At 39.1% G+C, this 19,730-nt stretch overlaps 1 protein-coding gene across 1 annotated transcript in view; it reads right to left on the bottom strand.

Moving 5' to 3' along the window:
- LOC149228556 (nucleolar complex-associated protein 3-like) overlaps nucleotides 1-19,730 on the bottom strand; it is a 203,911-nt gene that overhangs the window by 178,135 nt on the left and 6,046 nt on the right. The window contains exon 3 of the mRNA XM_089380802.1: nucleotides 16,006-16,261. Within this exon, the coding sequence (XP_089236928.1) occupies nucleotides 16,006-16,261 (256 nt within the window). The remainder of the gene's footprint in view (nucleotides 1-16,005; nucleotides 16,262-19,730) is intronic.

Genomic DNA, 19,730 nt, shown 5'->3' with positions numbered 1-19,730 from the left:
TAATCCCTCTGTCTAGATTTTGTTATGTAAAAAAATTAGTTAATTTTATTATTATTAAATTCTAGTTAATTAGATGAAAGGACACGATCATAAGATCATGCCCTTTCCCAAAGGTGCCCATGGCTGTATATAAGCCAGGCAACCCGTTAAACATTCATCATCTGTAATTTTCATATCTTTTAATAAAATATTTATATATTTTCTGCGTATCAGAAGTTTTTTTACTTCATCTGGTATCAGAGCGAGTTGATTCTCGGAGCGCTTCTCCTGCTACACAACTCCTCATACACGGTTCTGTCATTATTTCCTTCATCTGAATTTGCTTCATATACTCCTCACTGCCTTGTTCCGCTGCCATTTGCATCCCCTGTCCACACCGCATTCCACAGCAGCCACAATCGCTTTCGTTAGGATCACCGATTACTGTAGCAGGCCGAACTCACGCCACCGAATTCCTGTGCAAACGTCCACAGTGCCCGGTAATCTCTGCGGTGATATACGGTTCGGTCAAGTTTGGACTTGGAATTCCTGTGCAAACGTCCACATGCTGTGTAATCTCTGCGGTGATATACGGTTGAGAAAAGTTTGTTTTTTCCTTTGAATGGTCAACGGAGGTGACCCCCCCACCAGCAAACGTGACGGTCAGCGGAACTATCAATATATACACTGCGTATAACATTTATTTGTATATATAACCGTGAAATATATATGATATAAAATATATATAACGTGTATATATAACGTTTATTTATATATAATATATATAACATATATATAATTAATATATATATATATATAATTTAATTAATTAAATTAATTATTTATTTATATATAATAATATATAACACAATATATATATAAATAATATATATAATATATATAATTTAATTAATTAAATTTATTTTAATTAATTAAAAGTTTTATATATATAAAAAGTTAATTTAATTAATTAAATTATTTTAAAAGTTATATAAAAAATTTAATTTAATTAATTAATTTATTTTAATTAATTAAAATTTATTTTAGCTAAAATAAAAAATAAAAAAAGGAGGGAGAAAAAATATTTTAGCTGGCAAATAAATACACGCCCCCGCAAAACCCCCGCTCAATGTCGACAATGACAATGGCGGATTTCCAAAAAAGGTTGTTGGATGCAAAGCAAAAGATAAATAACAACCACGACGAGGTCAGTAAAAGATTAAATGAAGTCGAGAGCAAGCTTGGGAGCAAGCGAACAAAATCAAAAATCTTGAAGATACGACAAATCGAATAGAGATAAAAATGGAAAGTCAACATGTCCAAACAGGAGTAAACTTCAGAGAAGTCTTAACAATGCTGAAAAGTCTGTGTAAAAAGTCGAATGTACACCCGAAGAGCTATAAAAGATGGTGAAGAAAATCAAGAACATCTTTCATCAATTCAACAAAGTCAACAAATTCTCATGAAAAGGTTGAAGGAGTGGGATTCATTAAGGCCCTCCTATGACGGGTCGCTTCTTGTCAACATCAGCTCATTATCCAAGAAGTCGACTTAGGAACAACCCTTTCAGTAATTTGAAGCTTGCATGCCTCAATGGCAAGTTTCTCACTTCCGGCGACAGATTTACATCAAGGGCCTTTGATCGAAAGATTTTGCGTGGTGTTCGACGCCAAGTCCCTTTTCACACCACGTGAATTGTACTGTAGTACCTTGAGGGTCATCATCATTATCGGTGATTCCTCTCACGTTTGTTAACAACTTACATCATTGGTTGGTAATCAGGCGATGTCTTTCCGTGTTCGACTCCAGAACATCTTTCACATGGATCGACTTGTACTCCGAGTGAAGATTGGACAAGTTTGAAGACCCTGGATCTAGTTTCATCCATCCAGGCTGCGATATATTCAGAAAAATAAAGACATCAAATGTACATTATTGCTGCACAGATGATCATTCGAATCAAAGGATGATGACTCTATCAGAATCATCAGTCTGCAACACAGACGGTTGTCTGTCTTATGTACATGAAAATGAATTTATAAAGCTGAGCATGGGAATGCCCGCCTCAGCTAGATCATGAAAAATATTATGAAGATAATGTATTGTATTGTATCTCATTACAGGCCGCCTTCCAGCTCGAAAAAACTTCGGATCCTCATGATAAAGCATTTCACCCGACATCGAAAGATTAACGGCCTCATGCTTTAGGGGGCAACTGTTATAGACATTTTTGGGCACTGCAACCCCAATCATACATGTTCATAAACCAAGGGCTCCTAAGTCCCTAAAAGTGTTGCTTCACACCCTAAAGGAACAAGGTCAGTTGATTACATCATCTCCCAGAAATTCTCCACAGAAAACTGCTCAAAACTCGTCAAAGCTGGACCATACAGATTGCCCAGTGCAGAGGGTGCGATGCATCTCATCTGCCCAGTATAAAGTGTGCAATGCATACTAGAAAGCCCTTCTGTAGGGTGCGATGGGCGAGAGTAGACAAATGGCAGAGATAGTTTGCAAGGTGGATCGTCATGGAATCTTCCAGAAACTTCTCTTGTGACACTTGCCTCTTTGAATTCGCCCAAGGATGAGTAAGAGATCATCAATCTCCAAGTGGAATCAAGAACTATCAAAGAGAGGACATTAATCAAAATCCCAGAAGCTGACTCACCCCCCTGCAATCATCTATATATGGATCCCTCATCCCAGAGATCCAGAGGCTGGAATTTTGTATCTTGTAAGGAAGTGTTGTTGGTTTCTTGGTGGAATATCATAGTGTTGGGTGATCTAAGCTTTTCATGAGGTGAAGAAGGGCTTTCATGCTAGGAGGATGACACTGGATCAAAACAATTGGTTGTAATCCTCTTTGTTATTCTTGATATTAATAAAGCTATTCGAGTTTTCCTCCACATTCTTGTATGTTTGATGATATATGCATTTGTGTGGTCAATATATATCTGGTCATATATTGTTTATGATTGTAGATCTTGTTCTTCGATAGTATTATGCTGCTTTGATTCCACAGGTGCTCTTTGAAGCTAGGTAGACAAAAGAAAAGCGGCAAGGATCTGTCAGAAGGGAGAGGAACCAAACAAGGAACTAAGCGCAAGACTGAGGTTGGTGTCCTTTGTTCCCCTCTTATCTACTTCTCATAAAAGAAAACGAAAGTAGTTTTTGTTTGTTTGTTTCTAAGATAGCTACCAGTATTAGTGGGACTAGCAGCTCCAAGTGGACACTAGATTTCCCGATAACACCTCCAAGGGAAAGACACAATTTAGACACAAGGCTCCACGAGTAGGCAATTTGCTTTCCTTGAAAGAGGCCAAATTAAGGCAACACAAGACCTAGAGTTTGATTAATAGGTTGAGAGTTGGAATGACCAAAGGTCAAGGAGGAAAGAAAGGGTTTCCCGCAATGTATTCCAACAAGGTTATGGCACATTAAACCTCAAGAAGCCCCCAAGTTGAAGTTATAACCAAACTAAGGTTTACCCTAGGGCAAACAACAAGGGCAAGAGAAATTATGGATGAAATTTGAGTGAATGCCCACCAAAGGGAAATGATTTTGTGGGAACCACTCAACCCTTGTTGTTTAGACTTTCCAAGGTCCAAAATTCCTCCTCCTTGTCAATTCACACTAAGCCCTAGTTGGTCGCTTAGCCTTAAGAGGGCCAAATTAGGAAAGAGAGAGAAGAGTAAAATTTATGGATGAAAGTTGACTTGATCACTAACAAAGGATGGTCAGTGCCTAATCCTAGGCTTGACGAAGTCTATGAATTCTTTACATTGGCTAAAACTTGCAGAGTAAGGATATTTTGATGTTGTAGCATCAAAACCCTAACTATTACCCTTGTGAAGCATTAAAATTCACTTGGGGGAACTAATGTATGATTACCAAGGGGATTGTCATTCACACGTCATACAATGAGTAATGCATGCAATAATATGACCTAGCTTCCATAAAATTGATATTCAACAAAATCAGGGCACAATATTTAATGTAGATCGTTAATTTATTCCACACATTAGACATGAAATCAGAAATTTTTCAATAAAAATGCACTTACAAGATAATATGCATGTACAATCCAATCATTAATCCAAGGCAACTTCTCCAAAGACAAGACAAAATTTGCTCCATAGAGCACATCTCTCCAATAGGAAAATAGGCCGAAATTCCCAAGTGATGATGGTGATAAGTGAAATAGTCCTCCTCTATTTAAGTGAGGAGGAAGAGTTCCTACTTAGCCTAAAAGCCCCTAATCAACAAGTAAAACCATAATGATACATTGGAATACAAGACAACCCAACTAGCTGAAGCATAAACTCAAGAGGAAGCCCACACATGTCAGTCATGAGGCCTCAAAATGTTGACGTCATCCAATAAATGAGCTCCATATGGCATGCATCGAGGCTCTAAAAATCATGACATGAGGGTTTGTTGAAAAGTGTAACTAGATTTGATCTTCATAATTTGTATCATTATGTATTTTACGTAAAAAAAAGACAAAAAGATGAAAAAAAATCAAGCATGGGTTTCATGCTCAAGTCAAACTATTATTTTTTTGAAGCATGTTCTTCATACTCATAATTATTTGTATTGGTCTCTTGTTGTTGAAGAATTTGCTGTGCAGAAGGAGGGTTTGACTTGGCATCTAAATGGTTGGAATCTTTTTGTGGTGATGAGTCTTGGATATCTCACTTTGATCTGATTCTATAAGAGAAGTTTTATGGGTTTTTTCCTGGCTTGGAGCTTATACCTTGTGCACTTTGTATTCTTGAGATCTTCATGTTTTTGTACGTTTGGTAATTGTTTGATGAAGAAGACATAATAAACATTAATAAAAAGCCAACAACATTCAAAAGCAATTATCAAAGAGGAGAAATCTACCCTAACTCATAAGCCTCTTGATATCTCAATGGGGTTGGCCCTCAAATCTTTGTCAATATCCCTATGTGGACCCCAAAATCTAGTTTGGGGTATCAAAGGTGGTCTCCTGGGTCTCCATCTGCTCAAAACGTCCATCTCTGCTACAATGTTGAGGGCTTTCCACGTGTTACTATCCCTCCCAAGTCTCTGAAGGTGAGACCATCCTCATCTGGGCTCTAAATCAACTACCATCTCTCAGAGAGTGCTAAGGCCGACCTAGGGGCATGCTGGTCCAGGTGCATCATCATGAAGAATCGTCAAATGTAGTGCAAAGTGGGAGGACATACTTAATGCAAGAAGTGTCAGGGTGGGTGTTTCCAGCCCCCATGGGGAAGTAACATTTCCTTGGTCCAACCTTCAATCGATAGGTGTTAATGAATAATGATGGTATGGAGGGGAGAATACTTCAACGCCAAGTGTCATGGCCAAAGGGATCATCATGATGGGGATCCACCTCTTAAGAGTATAGATGTGAGGAAGGAGCAAGCATGGATGCATGAGTTGCCAACTTGGCCTTGGTTTTTCACCCCTCGTGCGCCTTTTACTTTCGTTTGATTTTTTTTTGTATCACTGCTCGGAGCTCAAACGGTTAGAGCTTGCTTTGTATTATATATAGTTGTATTACCCCTTAATGATGAGGCAGCGCAATGCCCATCGAGGTTGGGACATGTTGTTGGAAAATGTAATTAGTTTCGGTCTTCATAATTGTCATTGTACTCATGTCAATATGTATATCTTATGTAACAAGCAAAAGAAAAAAGAGAAATTATTATTTTAAAGCATGAGTTTCATGCTTCTTTTGAATGTTCTTCTAGGTAAAGCATGTTCTTCATGCTTCTAGGGTTTGTCATGTCATAAGATTTATTGTCGTGAGTCAAGAAAGTCAATGTCATGTATATAAGACCCATCTCGGCAAGATGTAACTAGTAAAAGAATTTATTGTAAGTCTAGAAAGTCCTTTTGAGCTTCTTAGCACAAGTCAGCCCTGGAAGTGACAAGTCAGCCTAAAGAAGGGTATTCGGCCTCTTGAAAAGCCTATAAATAGGAGCAGATTCGAACTCATTTAAACACCAATTCGATCTCTCAAGAAGTTTGATCTAAAGTTGGGAACATCAACAAAGTTAGAGCGAAGGTGAAGAAAGCAAGGAGAAATCAAGAAGAAGAAAAAATTATTTTGGCCCATTTTTCTCTCACACGCGAGAAGAATCTATGGTTTCTGCAGCGACTACGAGGCCGAAGATTGCAGGTTGAAGTTGAAGGGTCAAAGCTAAGGGCCGAAGTTGAAGATGGAAGTTGGTTGAAGCAGAATTGGTCTTTGTTAATTTGACCTAATTGGAAGCGCTTCTTGGAAGGTTGACTTGGTGCTTGGAGGAGGACTTGGTCTAGGGTTTTGGGTTTTGGTTATCTCATTTGCAGCAAATTCTATAAGAAGAGGAGATTATTTCTAGATTTTACCCTTGGAGGGGTTTTGCCCTGGCTTGGAGCCTAATACTTGTGTCCATTGTCTTTATTGTTTTTGCTCTTGATAATTGTTTGATGAAAAGATCTAATAAAGAAACACAAGAAGATAAATAAAGTTCACAAGCAATTATTAAGGTTAAGGAGAAATTAAATTAATAGATGACCTACTCATTCTCCAACATGATATCAGAGCTAAGGTGAACTAGAGAAGACAATTGGAGCCTAGAAGATCATAATGAAAGTCATTCTACTTCTGGGAAAAGGAACCTATCTTCAACAAGTACAAAAAGCAAGCTCGTTAAAGAAAGAATGGCTAGATGATTGTATGGAAGCAAAGGAATGCATATTTTAAGCAACTCTTCTCTAGGGCAAGGTTCATATCTACAAGAATCTTGCAGAAATAGTTGGCTATAAAAGTATGTTTGGTAAGTCTTCCATATGGTTGCATGATGCTCGAAAGAATAAATTTGACATGCTTTGGAATGGATGGAGATCAAGACTCTCTCACAAGTTTGCATGGTATAAAGATAACAATGTTGACCAACATCAAGTATAGTCTCTAGAAGAAAGAAAGAGAGTTGACAAAACAACTCCAGGGAAGATTTTGTAGCTTACAAAATCAGTTTGATCCATGAGCACCTTGACTAAAAATAATGCATGGAGAAGGATTCTTGTACAATTTGGTGATGGATCATGCGAAAGGATGTTGATCTCAAAAGGATTCAAGTATGCAAATACTTTGATGAAAGGGGCCATCACGATAAGGTAAGTCTAATATTGATATTTTAATATTGGTTATATGATTGACATATTGTTTTGCTACCTGGAAGAATGTTGCAAAATACATAATCACATTTGAGACAAGTTCAACTTGTTAGAAAATCAGAAAGGTAGAAAGATTTTCTTATATTGATAATTGTGATTTCTTCGCAATCTTATTAACTTCTTTTATGTTTACTTTAATCTTCTTATCATCAAGCAACTACCAAAAACATAAATGCATGAAGATCAAAACACCAAGGAGACAGGATGTAGCTTCTCAACCAGGGAAAACCCCTCTTCTAAGGGAAAACCCAAAAATTCTGACCTCCGCCAATCCACCAAGTTAGCCTCCCAAGATAGTCCTTCCAAGATGACAAAGATCAGCTTCTATTCAACAAGAGTCAACCTTCTTTAATATTGCATCAATCACAGATTTCAACCTCATGGATCAAGATTTCGGCCTCTAATGCAGACTTGCAATTTCGGCCCCTTCCTACAACCCAAAATCTCGTGTGTGTGAGCTAGAAACAAGAGAAAATGAGCCCCTTTCCTTCACTAGGGTTCCTCCTTCCTTCGCTAAGGTTTCTTCTCCTTCTTCAAGCCTTTGTCACCTTCTTTTCTTTCCTTTGCACTCCCTTTCAATTGCAGATTGAACTCTTCTTTGTTGGTTGCTTAAATAGATCGAATTCACCGCTAATATATAGTCTTTTTGTGAGGTTGAAATCCCTTTACGAGGCCGACTTGGTGGAGGAGCCATAATTGACCAAATTACATAAAATAAATTTTCTTTCTTTGACATAATAAGCCCAAGAATGGTCTAATACATAATGACAAGGAGTTTTAAAACAAGGCGAGTTTGACTCGAAATTGGCTTGGTTGACGGAGCCATACCCCTGCTCGGACCGACTAGGTCAAGTATCTAGTTTGGTGGCCGGTCCGTTACTGAACCAGCCGAGTTGGTCACTGATTCGGCTTGTTCAGTAACGGACCGAACAAGCCCGACTTACACAGGCTGATCTCAATGACGGGAATCAAAGGTGAGTTGGGCGGACTTGAAATCACATTTTTTTTGTTTAAGCTATTTCCTAGCCCTATACCCCTCTCCCACGCCTATAAAGGTGAGCAGTTGGAGTTGGTCTTTGGAGCGGCATTGACGAGGTTCTTGGGCAATCTTTGGAGCAGCATTGAGGAGGTTCTTGGGCAATCTTTGGAGCAGCATTAAGGAGGTTCTTGGGCGATCTTTGGAGCAGCATTGAGGAGTTGTTTTATTGAGCATCATTTTCCATAGAGTTGGTTTTTGGAGCAGCATTGGCTATGTGTTTTTGTTCTGATCTCTATATATTACATGTATTGGACAGTGCACTAGGTGTCATTTTGATATAATAGATATATTCATGAGCATACTTTAATCATATGTTGTCTTCTCTCTATTATTCTAATGCTTTGAGTTTGGAAACATGAATAAAAATATTTAAAAATATGGTTTTTCATAAAAACATAAATATTTAATGTATTTTTTACAAAAACCGAGTCATTGAAATCAACTAGGCCGAGTCGATACCAAGTCGGAGTCGACCCTTGGCCTATTCCAACTCCAAGTCCGAGTTTTAAAACTATGCTCATGACACAAACCCTATAAGCACTCAATGGGTGCTTAAACCTATAAACAAAATAAATAAAGCATGAAACCCATGATTATAAATCATTTTTCTTTGACCATAATCTTTCCTTTCCTTTTCTTTTGACAAATACATCATATCATGATCTAGACAACAATTATGAAGACCAATACTAGTTACATTTCTAACACAACTGTCAGTGTTAAAACTCGATTCAAAGAACATATGAATTGAGTGATTGTTTTCAATAATACTTAAAGGATTGAGATGGTTATATCATCATCTTGCAACTGGAAGGTAGAAGTGTAAGAAGATAACTTGATGTTCATGTTCCTACATCGACAAAGATCACTTTCATATTTAGAGGGGGCTATGACAAGCTTGAAGTTTGATAAGGCTCAATATAATGCCTTCATTGATGATGACTAGAGGAAAGTGATATGCAAGATTGATGGCCTGAGCCCTATCACCAGATTGACAGCAAGGAAGAAAGGAGGCTCAATATGATGAGATACAAAGGAAAGAAGGAGCCATGCAGCTATATCCATGAAGAATTGGTAGTTGATACACTTGTGGAAACAAGCTCGAGAGCTTGTGGTTATGACTTCCCAATTGAAAAGAACTGAAAGAATCTCCTCTACACTTTAGAGCGAGTATGAAGTCTCCTTAATATTTGTGACAAAGCAAGGATCTATTCCCTAAATCAAGTGGGAATAGGGATCCCCTCTCTGGTTGAGAGGGAGTGATGATAAACATCACATTTGTATTATCTTCTTCATGTGTCATGCACTAGACCAGGACTAACAGTCGTACGTCTAAGTGAAGGTCGTGGAGAAAGAATGGTGGATGGAGGATTGGATAAGCATTTGTGATTTCCTTGAGGATAGAAAATCCAAGATAGGAAGTGGACCGACACTCTTTGAGGATTCGACAGGTATCCAAGACTAGAGTGGTTGAAGAGGATTGATATCCTTTGAGGATTGGGAATCCAAGACAAGAATAGTCCTAAAAGGACATACCTAGTGAACATATGGATGAGGTATGTACCTTGTAGACGTAGTGTGGTATCTCACATAAAGCCTCCTAGCATTATGCTTTTGTGTAAGAAAGAGCTTGTCAAATTAAGGGCTTACTATATTGACAATGTTGGTCATGATGTTGATGCTTAAAGATGGCTTACCAATCTGAATCTTGTTATAAGAACTCTTTAGTTCGAGATAATCGACTGTACAATTATGAATACCTCCCTACTTAAGAGAGAGTGTTGGAAAATGTAACTAGTTTCGGTCTTCATAATTGTCATTATACTCATGTCAATATGTATATCTTATGTAATAAGAAAAAGAAGAAAGAAAAATTATTATTTTAAAGCAAGGGTTTCATTGTCTTTTGATTGGTCTTCTAGGTAAAGCATGTTCTTCATGCTTCTAGGGTTTGTCATGTCATAATATTTAAGGTCATGAGTCAAGAAAGTCAATGTCATGAATATAAGACCCATCTAAGCAAGATGTAACTTGTAAAAGAATTTCTTTTAAGTCTAGAAAGTCCTTTTGAGCCTCCTAGCACAAGTCAGCCCTAGAAGGGACAAGTCAGCCTAAAGAAGGGTATTCGACCTATTGAAAAGCCTATAAATAGAGGCAAATTCGACCTCATTTAGACACCAATTCGATCTCTCAAGAAGAAGTTCGATCTGAAGATGGGAACATCCAGAAAGCTAGAACGAAAGTCAAGGAAGCAAGGAGAAATCAGGAAGAAGAAGAAACATTTGTTTTAGGCCATTTTTCTCTCACGCATGTGAAGAATCTAGGGTTTTTGCAGCTACTACAGGGTCGAAGATTGTAGGTCGAAGTTGCAGCTTTGAAGCTGGGGGCCGAAGTTGAAGTTGAAACTGGAAGTTGGTTGAAGAAGAATTGATCTTTCTTAATTTGACCTAATTGGAAGGGCTTCTTGGAGGGTTGACTTGGTGCTTGGAGGAGGACTTGGTCTAGGGTCTTGGGTTTTGGTTATCTCTTTTGAAGTAGATTCTATAAGAAGAGAAGAAATTCTTTCTGGGTTTTCCCCTTGGAGGGGTTTTGCCCTAGCAAAAAGCCTAATACTTGTGTCCATTATCTTTATTGTTTTTGCTCTTGAGAATTGTTTGATGAAAAGATCTAATAAAGAAACACAAGAATACAAATAAAGTTCACAAGCAATTATTAAGGTTAGGGAGAAATTGAATTAATAGCTACCCTACAACGTTCTCCAACATGTTGAGAAATCAATGCTTATAGGAATTAGGTTTTGATTTCTCTTTCTTGATAATTACTTGTGAATTATGTTGCCTTCTTTTACTTCTTTATTAGTTTATCTTTTATAAAGCAATTACCAAATTATATGTATATGAAGACCACAAGAACAAGAGACACAAGATGTAGGCACTCAGCTAGGGCAAAACCCAGTCCAACTCTTTCACTAGTAGATTCAAATCAAGATGAGACAATCAAAGACCCTTTAGACCCAGACAAAGACCTCCAATCACCAAGTTAGCCCTTCCTTCCAATAGATGATCCCTGTCGAAGTCTCCAAGTACCAGCGTCAAAATTGTAGCTCCAATCCAAAATATCGACCCCCGGCTTCAGATTTTCGGCCCCCAGCTTCAGAACTTTAGACCTGCAATAGATTCAAAATTCCGACCCGAGTAACTGCCCAAAAACTTTGCATGTGTGAGAGATAGATAGCCCAAGACCTCGATTTAGGTCTTCCCAACTTCTTTCTTCCTTCTCCAGCTTCTTCGCTCTCTTTTTTTGCTTCTCTTTTTTTGTAGATCAAACTTGTTGAATGAATATGACAAATAGGTCGAGTTGCCTCTCTATATATAGCCTTTCTGTTGGGTCGAATTACGCTAATGTAGGCCAACTCCATGGGGATAGGGCCAACTTGGCATGGAGGTGAAAAATAACCTTTTTGACTCAAAAATAATTTTCTTTACATGATCCAAAAGCCCAATAAGGGTCTAATAAAAATGACAATGACTCTATAGACTCAAGACAAAACCTAGAAGCCTTCAATGGAGCCTTTGACCTAGAAAACATTGACCCAAGCATGAAACCCATGCTTTATTAAGTCAATTTATTTTCCAATAAAATTTATTTTTCTTTCTTCTCAGTAAATACAATTATAAAGACCGACACTATATACATTTTTCAACACTCCCTCTTAACTAGGGAGGTATTCATAATTACATACATATAAAGGTACATGGAAGATCTCAAAATGATATGAACTACGAAGAGTTCTAGCACATGCAGTGTTAAAGATTAGATACCTGACCAGGGTACTTTAATCGGGTGGGACTAAGGTGAACTCAAGTTTTAGCCACTCTAGGTATCATCAAGCTTTTAAGCTCTATGACCAACCCAGGGATCTAGGTGCGTATCCAAGGTCGGAGCTCCATGACCAACGCCACCCTCCCTACTTCGGGATCTAGACATCAACACATAGGCTAGCCAAATGTCCTCCCAAGCATCTTGCCATAAGATGCTTCATCTCTACCTATCAAATAAACCAGATATATATCCACCAATTTGAGCATGCTTCAAACGTTTAACCTTTTAACGAAGATATCCTGCACAACTACAACCCCAATCAGTAATAAACCTTCAAACATATATACAAGTAAACACAAACCTTCGGGGTCCTCAATCATTCTGATGCTACTCATATCATCATCAAGTTTTCCAAATGCAACTTTGTCGAAAGCTTTCTTCTTTCACTTCTTCAGTCGCACCAAATCATGAATCATATATTTGTAGTACTTCGGTTTCACTCTTTCTTCGAAGTTGTTGTAGCTTTCTCTATCACCTGTCACACAAAGTGCTTCAGAAGATATAGAAGCCTCCTAGAGACAGCCTTTGGGTTGATTGGAGACCAATGCCTAGGGCATCTTAAAGAGAGGAGTGCTTTTGAAGATTATCTAAGGGCTTTCTGTTGCACTCCATATGTCACATAATTGGAAAAGATAATTCAGGGCTTGGTTCAATAGTCCTTCATCAAGGTAAACTCAAGCAAATACATAGATCTAAATACTCAGGGGGTAAATATGGCTAATCTCAAAGAGGAATGTCTTGGTTCTGGTGGTCGACACACAACAATAGGCAGCTTAACATTGTTGTTGTAGTATAGGTGAATAGGAGGAAGGAAAGGAGGGAAATCGATGCAGAGGGTTGGACATAGCACAAAATCCTAGGCAACAATATCCAACAGAGATATGGAAGGGTGAGGAGATGAAAATGCAGAAAGAGTGGAGCGCTAATTAAGGTCCCAAGCTCTATGCATCATGAATACATTTGTCACCAAATAATATTAAGTAAATATGTGCACATTACAGGTACATAAGTAAATTTGTAGTTAACACAGGTACCGTTACTACTTAGCAACAAATATACAACCATGAATGAGAGTGATACCAACAACTTCATTACACTATTTCAGAGGAGGAAAGACATACATGAAGTGATAAACAAAGGGGGAAAACCTATAAGCATTGCTCTAATAGGAATCAACAAAACAATTTCATTAACCTTCAAGACGCAATTCAAATCACCAGTCCATTTACATTTAGCAATAGTATAGCTCAAGTCCCTCATGAACAGGCAAATAGAACCAAAGTGGAACTACAGAATTCGAGCCTCTTGGGTGTAGAATTCGAGAACCTTTCTTAAGTGTTTCTTCCCTCTTTTTGTAAGGAGAGGGAGAGCTTGGAAAACAGTTACAAAAATATCTTAGCCTGAGCTCCAGTTGTCTGATCGACTAGTTGTCTCGGCATGCAAAAGCATGCTACCCCTAATCATTTCAATTACAAAGATAAAACGCAGAAATTACTGAATAAAAGATAAAGGGAAACTGAAAGATGATTTGAGGAAAATATCTCCACGCCACTTCCTGTGATGGCCTCTGATCAAGCCACGTTTTTGCAACAATGATTCGGCCGGTTCACTTGTCGCTTTTCGCCTTAACTGCACCCCGAGTCCCATGCCTCCATTTACCTCGCTGAAGACGTGCACATGAAGCAGTCGAATTCATTTATGCTGCCCACGTAGTCCTTGATTTCTTGTTACAAAGTCTTCCACAGGATGGGCCCTTTTCAATTTCCAACTGCTTTGTGCCTTCATTCAATACCTCAATTGCCGACCCATACACCTTTAAAGCTCTATATTACACTATCAGAGCTTTTACTCATCAGGACCTTTACTCTTAAAGACATTACAAAAGAGCGAGTTTCGATATCCTTTGGCCCCTTTTGTTTAGCCCCTTTCTGCATTTTTCGTCATACGACCTAGGGCTGTGACCGGAGGCTTAGTGCTAGGGCCTTTAGACTCCTGTCGGGGTCTATTTTTCCTTTGTAAAATGCTTTGCACCCCTTGGTTCTTTAACTCTTCTAGACCATGCGCTAGCCGAATATCAGAGCACCTCTTTATCGGAACTTTCTAATCGGAGGATTAACATTTGAGTTGCGACATGCTCATTCTCTAATCGCCGACCTCCGATTATGACATCATCATTTCCACATGGCACTTCCTTAGTGGTGGCACGTGTCACCCCAATTTGCCCCCTCAGGCCCCCTCAAAAAGCCATAAGTGCCTTCCACGTGTCCTTTCGTAATGCCATGTCATGTTGACGTCAGTTGCCACGTGTCCTTATCGAAGCCAATCTTGTGCCGCCACGTGTCATTATCAGAGCCAATCCTGTGTCGCCATGTGCCATTATCGAAGCCAACCCTGTGCTGCCACGCGTCCTCCTGGAGGAGAGAGAAAAGGGCCCGTTCGCCCTTGGTTTTGCGATGAAATCCTTTGTAAATTTATATTTGATTCCCCCGACAATTTTACACTATATCGAAACTTTATGCATATTGCAACCTTTTAAAGGTTGTCACATTCAGAAGTTTCGACTGGCGACCGTCAATGTTCTAATCTACTTGAAGTTTTATTTGCCGACAGTCGATGTTCCAATCTCATTGAGTTCCGATTGTCGATCGTCGATGTTTCGATCTGCTTGAAGTTTCGATTGTCGCCCGTCGATCTGCCATGACCTCCGATATATCGAACCTCTCGGATGCGATGCGCCGATCTTCGATGTCGTTGGACCTCTGATATGCGATCTCCGATATCGGACCTCTGATATTCCTTCTTTCCTGAGGCTTGAATCCTTGAAACATACCATATCTTTTGATCCAGGAGTCCAATTTTGGACTTCTACATATCGTCGGAAAGCTTGTTCAGAGCACTTTCCAAAGGAGAGTGTTTGATTTAGAATTTGAGTCCTTTTGAGGCTTGGAAGATGACTGCAAACTGCTCTGCTCTTTTTCGCTATGGACACCTGTAAACACATTTTGCAGTGAGTGACAACATTGGCTCCAACTGGGGACAGTTCCTTGCTGGCAAGGTGCTGAGAACCTGCAAACTAGTAGCCTTCACTATTGGGCATGGAGTCACCGATATAATGAATTTATAAAACCAAAAAATCTCCATGGAACTTTATTTGCTAGGAGTCTTTTCCTCACAATACTTAAATGCAGAAATATAAACTCTAACCATTGGAAATTAAATGCTCTGCTAGTGAGCTTATTTATATACAACATTTGTTTAGGCATAGGGCTCAATTCACCCAAGTGAGGTCAACCTTCCAATGGTTAGCATTTAGGTGCTAGACCTAATGCCTCTATGCTGCTGAGATTTAAAAATCAAAACAAGCATGCAAATGAGATATCTTCAGACAAAAATTTTGATATGTGCGCCCAACTTGATTGTTGATGCTCAGCTCTTTTAATCTCCTCCATGAACCTTCTAATGGGGCTGTGTTCTTGAAAATCAGTGACTAAAATAGGCATGCACCCCATAAGAACTTCAGACCAAAGATTTGACACATACCTTGGAATTGATGTATATTGTTGCAGGCCAAAGAAAGATGCCATGTAGTCAGCTACTAGATCATGGAACTGATGAGAAAAATTTATAGTTGTCTCCCTTTCTTGAACAATTTCCAAGGAGGAATCTTTCTGCAACAAGCAACCACAGACATTGCTTGGCTCTTCAACTTTGGGCTCCTCTTGAAGGAGTTGTTGTTGGTAATCTTCTCCCCACTTGTTTGTAAGTACCCTTTGAACAGCTACAATAGTCTCATCCTCCTCTGAATCATATGAATCATAGATTGGAGAATCTTTATTAACTCAAATACTAGTTTCTTGGACTTGGTCTCCATTAGAAGGATGTGAGTCACAAACTGGAGCCTCTTTGTTAACCTCCTGGTGGGCCTCCTCTTTTTGTGTAGCTTTCCATGACTGAGACTGTTGTGGTTCTGCATCGCTTGACTCCCCATCAGAGTCATACACATCATAAGTAGGAGAATCATACAATTCGGCAGAATAAGATCTGTCAGGGTTTGTTTGCAGCTCAATGACGTCTCCTTCTTGTCTTTCTTGATCATTAGGTGATGCTTCTTGATGTGAGTAGATATCTTCTTGGAGTGGAGCCCCACAACTATATTCAGCAAGATCATTAACCTCATAAATATTTTCAACATTAAAATGTGCACAACAATCTTCAAACAGAGCATCCGATGGATATAATCTTTTGCAATAATGATTAAATGCTATGTGAAAGCTCTTTAAAGAAGATATGTTGCCACGAGGTATTGTTCTGTACCAAACTCTAAAATCTTCTTCTAAAGAATACATGAACAATTTCATTTTCGCATCTTCAAAAACAATACCCTGTTGTTCCATGCATTCATGAAAATCCTTGAGGTGTTGGTCCGGCCTTCTATCTGTGTTTCCACTTAATATAGGCAAATAGGTATTCCATTCATGAAATGGAGGGACATGATTGGGATAACCAGCAATAGAAGAAAAATCCAGTGGGTCAAATCTGTTGACCAAGAATACAGGAAGGGCCATTTTGAAAACCCCATTAGGTGAGTGATCTCAAGTTCAAAGGTAGGGGAAATTTTCGACTGCTTTAGCATCGAAGCGAATATGAGGCAACTTGAAATCCAAAATGACCAAATAAAGATACAGACAATGGAGTTGCCAAGGTGTTTACAATAAGATTATAACAATGGAGTCGCCAAGGTGAGAGATCTTCAACCCACACTTCCCTTGCTCACCTAACAAAGGGAATGTAGAAATTTGTCATACCCAGGGAAAAATTTACTGATTCGTTCCTCGCAACGGCGCCAAAAAGATGTTGTAGCTTTTTCTATCACCTATCACACAAAGTGCTTCAGAAAATATAAAAGCCTCCTAGAGACAGCCTCTGGGTTGACTGGAGACCAGTTGCCTAGGGCATCTTAAAAAGAAGAGTGCTTTTGAAGACTATCTAAGGGCTTTCTATTGCACTCCATATGTCACGTAATTGGAAAAGATAATTCAGGGCTTGGTTCAATTGTCCTTCACAGTGTTGCGGGGGAGCGGGAGGGAGGAAGGACAAGGAGGGAGGGACGAAGGGAATATAAATAAACCCTCCCTCACATTCATTTCATCATTTTAGAGAGTGAGTGAGAGTGAGAGTGAGAGTGAGAGCAAGAGAGTGAGAGAGCCAGAGAGCAAGAGAGATCAAGGAGCAAGGAGAGAGCAAGGAGCAAGAGAGCAAGAGAGTGAGAGAGCGAGAGAGCGAGAGAAAGCAAGGAGCAAGGGGAGATTGAAGAGCTTGTAAGAGCTTGCAAGGGGAGATTGGAGGCCAAAGGGGTAGGATCTACACTCTATTCTAACAATTCTTTTTAATGTTCATTCCTAAATAAATAAATAAATTTTTTTCTCTATTTCCCATTCCCATTCCATTGTTTTGCATATTCAAAACTTCAAATTTCAAACATCATAGTTATATTTCTTGGCATTTTCTTCTTCTTGGTTCCTTTTTTTATTATTATGGTGTTGGAAAGTAGAAAAATGAGCGTTGAAAATGAAGAAGGGAATGAAGAAGTGGATCATTCTGGATTTGATGAAAACCCCAGAGAGGAGTACCTTGGTGAGGAGGAGTTGGAGGAGAGTGAACATGAGTCAGCTCAACAAACTAAACAAGACCAAACCCCATTGTGGAAATATGTTAATAGGCCTGAAGCAAGGAAAGGGGGTGGAACCACTAAATTTCATTGCTCCCATTGCAACAATAATTACACAGGTTCATACACCCATGCCAGAAAGCACCTCTGCGGGAAAAGGCCATGGGATGGAGATAAACAAATAGGAATCAAAACTTGTACAGGTGTGTCAGCAGCAGATAGAGCCAAATACATAAGGGAAGAGGAGTAAGCCTAATACAAATCTAAAAAATCAAAGGGTTTCTTTGAACCAAGCTCACAATCACATGCACAAAGAACTCCTTCAGCATCCTCCCATGGCAGTGGATATGGAGGCATAGGGTCACCAAGTTTAAGGCGTAGAAGCATATCAGATTTCCTTGATGAAGGGTGTAGGAATGATGTGGATTCAAAAGTTTACAGGTTTCTCTATGCATGTGGGATACCATTCAATGTTCCTCGCTCACCTTATTGGCATGAAATGGTTTCTGCCATAAATGATGCCCCTAAAGGATACAAGAGCCCTGCGTATGACAAGGCTAGAATTGTTGGACTTGATCAAAACAAAGCAAAAATATCACATTCTTTGAGTAGAATGACAAATTCTTGGACTGACCATGGGGTGTCCACTATACCTAATGGATGGACAAATGTAAAAGGCAAGCCATTGATAAGTGTTCTTGTTCTGTCTATTAGTGGTGCCATCTTTCTTTCAGCATATGATTACTCAAACAAGTTCAAGACCAGCATCAACATTGCAGAACCATTACTTGAAACAATTGACCGTATTGGGCCATACAATGTCATCCAAGTCATCACTGATAATGCTCCTAATTGTAAGGCAAGAGCAATTATTGAGGATAAATACCCCAACATATTTTGGTCTGGGTGTTTGGTTCACACAATGAACCTTTTGATGCATGATATTGTTAAGAACAAAAACCAACAATGGATTGGTGATTTGTACAAGAGAGGCAAAGAAATGATAAAATTTATTACAAATCATAGCAATACCCATGGCCTTTTCCGCAGTCACTCAAGATTGGAGTTGTTGAAGATTGCGAGGACTAGATTTGGTAGCTATTACCTCACCTTCAGGTGCCTTTTGAAGGTAAGAGAGTCATTGGCTAGCATGGTATCAAGTCCACACTAGCAGGTATTAAAGGAAAGGGCTACAAATGCAGCTGACAGGCAAGGTTTTGAACAAGTGGAGGAGACCGTTGTTGATGGTATGTTTTGGGCATATGTGAGGCAAGTATTGGAATTCACCAAGCCCATTTATCACATGATTCGGTTTGCAGATACAGATAAACCAGTGATTGGGGAGGTGTATGAGCAGATGGATACCATGTTGGGGCAAATAAAAGATATTGTTCATAAAAATGATCCCAACTTGTATACACTGATTCACAATTGTGTGTGTACACGGTGGGATAAACTTAATGTTCCACTACATGCCTTGGCATATATCCTTACGCCAAAATACTACTCTGCATCTTGGTTGGGCCAACCTGCACCAGGGGGTGGGGTTAGGGTCAAACCCCATATAGATGAAGAGGTATCTACAGGATATTTGCAAGCATTAGACAAGTTGATACCTGACAGGGAGGAATGTGCTAGTCTGCGTCTTGAATTAGGCAGATACTTTAGTTGCACTAGTTTGTTTGGTACCTTCCATGCAATGGAAGATAGAGACAGATTTGATGCTCTCACATGGTGGGAAGCATATGGCGACCAGGGACTTTTGCCAAAATTGGCAAAAAAAGTTCTCTCACAGATTGTAGAATCATCTTTAAAATTTCTTTTCCAAACATGTACCTTTCCATCGATAGAAGCCACCTTGAATCCTTTATCTTCCATTGTTGAAATGTACACCAGGTTCTTCTTGAGATCGAGTACATATTACACTTCTTGCAAATGAATAGTGTTACC

The sequence above is a fragment of the Pinus tabuliformis genome, chromosome J, assembly GCF_031772625.1.
Source record: "Pinus tabuliformis cultivar Carrire ecotype Pingquan chromosome J, CPIR1, whole genome shotgun sequence".
In the NCBI taxonomy this organism is placed as follows: Eukaryota; Viridiplantae; Streptophyta; class Pinopsida; order Pinales; family Pinaceae; genus Pinus; species Pinus tabuliformis.
Note: the sequence above shows the minus strand (reverse complement) of the source record. Positions and strands in the feature narration are given on the sequence as shown.